Source organism: Vanessa cardui, chromosome 3, assembly GCF_905220365.1.
Source record: "Vanessa cardui chromosome 3, ilVanCard2.1, whole genome shotgun sequence".
Classification (NCBI taxonomy): domain Eukaryota; kingdom Metazoa; phylum Arthropoda; class Insecta; order Lepidoptera; family Nymphalidae; genus Vanessa; species Vanessa cardui.
Genome location: NC_061125.1, coordinates 11608804 through 11613450, shown reverse-complemented (window position 1 = coordinate 11613450; position 4647 = coordinate 11608804). Strand labels below are relative to the sequence as shown.

The 4647-nt window shown below is 30.9% G+C and overlaps 1 protein-coding gene across 1 annotated transcript; it reads right to left on the bottom strand.

Annotated features, from left to right (window-relative positions):
- Positions 1-312: 312 nt before the first annotated feature.
- LOC124543894 lies at positions 313-1317 on the bottom strand. Its single transcript, XM_047122214.1, has one exon. It carries the CDS (start codon positions 1315-1317, stop codon positions 313-315), a length of 1005 nt encoding a protein of 334 aa, XP_046978170.1.
- Between the last annotated feature and the right edge of the window lie 3330 nt (positions 1318-4647).

Below are 4647 nucleotides of genomic sequence, written 5' to 3'. Positions count from 1 at the left end.
GGTGCGCAAACCTCTAACATTTTGATAGAAGATACGTAAGTCCATATTAATATATACTACTTTTTGGGTAATAATGTTTATGAATAATAATGTTAACTGATTTTAAAATAAATTTTAAAATATTAAAATTTAGATCTAAGTAATCATATGACAATTTAAAATTATAGCACATTTTTAAACATACAATATTCCATGCCAGCTCAAAGTTTATAAAAAATACAGTGACAATTTTAACGACGGTAAATACAAATATAATAACAATTAAAAACTTAATAAAATATATTTTCGTGGGAATAACCATCTTGATAACACTTATGAGATCTTGTTTAAACATTCCTTAGAAGTAATGTGAATAACAGGCGAGTTATCGGTCTTACGAACCATTATCGTACAGTTTCGGACCCAACAGTATAAGTAGCCTTTATCCTTTCCTCTACGTCTAGCTTCACTGAGAAGGAGCTTGTTGTATGCAGACAGGTGATCGTTAATATATATCGGATTATTTTTGCCAGGGAAACCAATGTCGCTTGCTTTCAGGTTTTTTAATTTACGTAGCGATGAAAGAAAGTCATCTTTTTTGTATCGGGCTTGCATTTTCAAAATAATTGGACGGGAATGATTATCAGACGTATCATTTTTCACCGCAACTCTTGTTACAAAATCGACATCTGTATTAAAGTTTAAAGGATACCCACTTTTTTCGGCTAATGTTTTTATGATAGTTATTAAATTCTCGCCTTTCTTTTGTGGAACGCCATTTATTTGTATGTTAGAACGGCGCACCCATTGTTCATTTCTGTTGTTATTGTCCGATAGCTCTTTAAATTTTATCTTCATTTCCTCGAGCTCCGTTCCAAGTTTGTCTATTCTGGATACTTCAATATCTAGGTTATTCATGTGTTCTACCACCGAGTTAATAGACGACTCGACAGATTTAATTTTTGTAGACCAAAAGCTAACAGTCTCCGAAAGCTTTTTCAGTTCCTCGGTGATAAAAGTTTTAAAAGATTCCATAGTAGAATGTAAACTGTTAAAGCGGTCATCAAAATGATCAATTAATGATTTTATGTCCAATTGGGATTGAGATATTATATTAATCTTTTCAGAGGTGTTAGGAAGTTTAGGGCTTATATTTTGACAAGGCTTCTTGGAAATCTTACAAACTGGACATTTCCATTTTGCTTTATTCATAGGAAGTATCTTTTTAAAATCTGTTTCACTCATACCAACACATAAATAGTGATAGATACTGTGACAAGCTGTGCATTTGATCATATCTTCAGATTTTAAAGCATTAGAACAATGTTTACATTCCATTATGTTATTTGAAATAATGCAGGTAGAAATCAGCTGGAGTATTATTTAATTAATGCTTCAAGTGCAGCGCGGATGGTTAAACGCACTCGGATTAACGACCAAAAAGTCGTAAGTGCGGCTAAGTTACTAAGATCTTACGCGTTTTCTTCAAAACCACGCACAATTCACACACTGTTTCACACTGTTTAACGTTTAACTTTTTTAATTTGTTATTTCCTTTAATAGTCAATTGAATTTTAATAAAAACAATTGTTATTAATTTCTTTGACAAAAACTGAAACTATTTTCGAAAAGTTCACTCCAAATTATCGACGTTGTCACGAAATATTGATATTTAATTTTCGTAGTAATCACAAACAGTTGTTTATACTGTGACAGCACGATGCGTTATAGTTGATTATAATATTCGATTATGACAATTACATGAACATAACCACGTTCAGGAAGGTCATTCAAATATCCAAGTAACCCATAAATAAAAGATTCGACCGAGTATTGCTAACGTGCTCCTCAGAATTGTTCCGTTCCCTCCCGTTCCCTTAATTTGTCATGGATCCTGTGCTCAGAACCTTACCAAACTTTCACCAAACTACCCTTAAAGTATATCCTTTATAATAAAAAAAGAAAAATTGGTTAACGTGATTTTGAGTTATTCACCTATTTGTCGCGCATATACATAATGCAAATTTAAGACTTATGTCGTTTTCATACGGATACCATTATCTGAAAAAAAAAGGGGCCCCCACGGGAAGCACTACCTTTCAAACAAAAAAAAAATTTCAAAATCGGTCCACCCAGTAAAAAGTTATGAGGTAACAAACATAAAAAAAAAATACAGACGAATTGATAACCTCCTCCTTTTGGAAGTCGGTTGAAAACAGCTAGGCAGTCTCAATAGCTGCCTAATGATGCAGAAGTTGCAAACACGATCCCATCGTCTTCAACAAGTAACACTTACTGTATTTCGTCAATTCCTACATAATATCTTAATATATAAATGAAATTTTTACATAAGAGTAATGTTAAATTCAAACGGCTAGATTCCAAGTAAATAATTTCAAGCTTTTTCATACAAGTTATTTTCCTCTTGGTATACTGCCTACCTGATGAAATAAATTAGTAAATAAATTATGAATATATTTTTTTGTAATTCAACAATTCCAATGTTCATTTAAATAGTTTTAATTTATGTTAATATAATTAATTTGTTACAAAATACCTACCTACCTACTATCGTAACGAAATATTTATGTTAACTCAGTATTGTAGTTTTCATTTTAAAAACGTAGCGTATAAAACATTACATTTGTCTTGTAGTATGTTCTCATTATTTTTATATATTGTATCTATTCAGTTTTGAAACGTCAATAGCGTCAACGTAAAAACCAAACATAGCTTAGCCTAACGATATAAAAAGCAATTTTGCTCCTGATCCCTTGGGCTATTGTGGTTTTGACACAGGATGTAAGTTTAATAGGACGGGTAAATATTAATATCAATAATTAATTAAAATATGGCATGACTTCTATTAAAAAAGACACATGACAGGTAAGTTCATGTTTTCTCAATTTATGATCAAAGTGATCATAATATGATCTGATGATGACTATATTTCTATATACTCATAAAATAAGAGACACAACACATACTTAAATAAAACAATATGTGCAATGTGTTTTTTAAGTGTTTTTCGTCAAAAATATTTTTAATATAAGTAAATCATACAACTATATACAATAAAAGTACCTTATGCTGTCTCATATTAGGATCACTTTCTAGATTTTATAAAAATATAAAAATTTAGAACAATTTGCTCCTTCTCAAATATTACATAAGATTATTGGCTTATTACAGATTTGATTAAAAAAATTAGTTTCCTATACAGAATTACAAGCATCATATTATCATCATATTGACTAATATGTTAGGAAAATTGTAAATCACTTAATTTTTTTTACTAATAAAATAACCTTCGAAAATATATTGTATACAGTCTGAATATAAATGGTTACATGTATAAATATTTGACAATTTTTCCCTTTGTCATTCCGACAATTGATATTGGAAATGTACTAGAAGAGATTGCAATTGCTTTGACCAGTGCAAGTCGCGAGGGAATCTGGTTACTCTGTGACTAGGTACTTTCAAAGATTGCCCTGTCACCTCGGAATTGTGTTCGCTCGTGAAAAATTAGCTTAGAGATCAGAAATCAAGTTGCGATCTGTTTGTTGTGCTAAATCACAATTTCAAATAGGATTCTATTTATATATTAAACTTAAATTGATCGTTCGTGTGGACTTTAGACAAGCGTAAGGCTTATAAAACAGCTGAGTTGTTAGCTACATAGATCAGTATTAATATATTTCACGACCAAACCGCAGAACCGAATTTGATGAAATTTGGTATGAAGCAAACTTGAACTCCGAAAAAGGATATAGGCTACTTTTTTTTGCCGTACACATGGCAACCAGCACCCTAAAACGCGTGCGACTATTAGTAGTTCATAAGATTGTACAACGAACGACAGTTGATTTACGAATTAGGCATAGTTTACACAATACAAACCCATAATTCGGTACCCGTGTTAAATCTGCCGTATCACTTTACCATTACATTGGATTATGAAATTGAGTCAATAGTAAAACCGTGTACAAGCTTAAATATTTTTGCATTATAGAATATTCAACGCCGTTAATAGATACCATTGCCTAATTTTATTTGGATTAAATATAAAACAGCTAGTGAACTGTATTGCTTCGTTGCTATATAAAACTACAAACATAATTTATTAAGTAGGAACATTTGTGGGAATACGTATTCTTGGAATATCTATACATTTAATAAAATTGGAGTATCTGTTCGTAATATTAAAATAGCCCTTTTTTACTCAATGCTTATATATTTTACACACGGTACATATATCAAAAAAACAAATTTTAGAATTTTTGTCGGTCTGTCCGTCTGTTTGTTCCGGCTAATCTCTGGAACGGCTGGACCGATTTTAACGGGACTTTCACTGGCATATAACTTATATAATAGGAAGTAACTTAGGTTACAATATTTTTTTTTTTTTGTTTAATTAAAACGCGTGTATTGTCGCGGACCCAGCTAGTTTTATCATATATTTTAAAGTACATGTCATATTTACTTGGAACTATTGTATTTACTTTAAATAATAATAGCTTATATATACATGGTAAAAAAAATGTCAAGATAAGAACCTTATATCATAGTAAGGTTTTACTAGAGATGATTATGTACCTACTGCTTTGGCCACAATGTATAGCAAATTAAGTACATTCAACAAATAGTATATTCGTTTTCGATCTC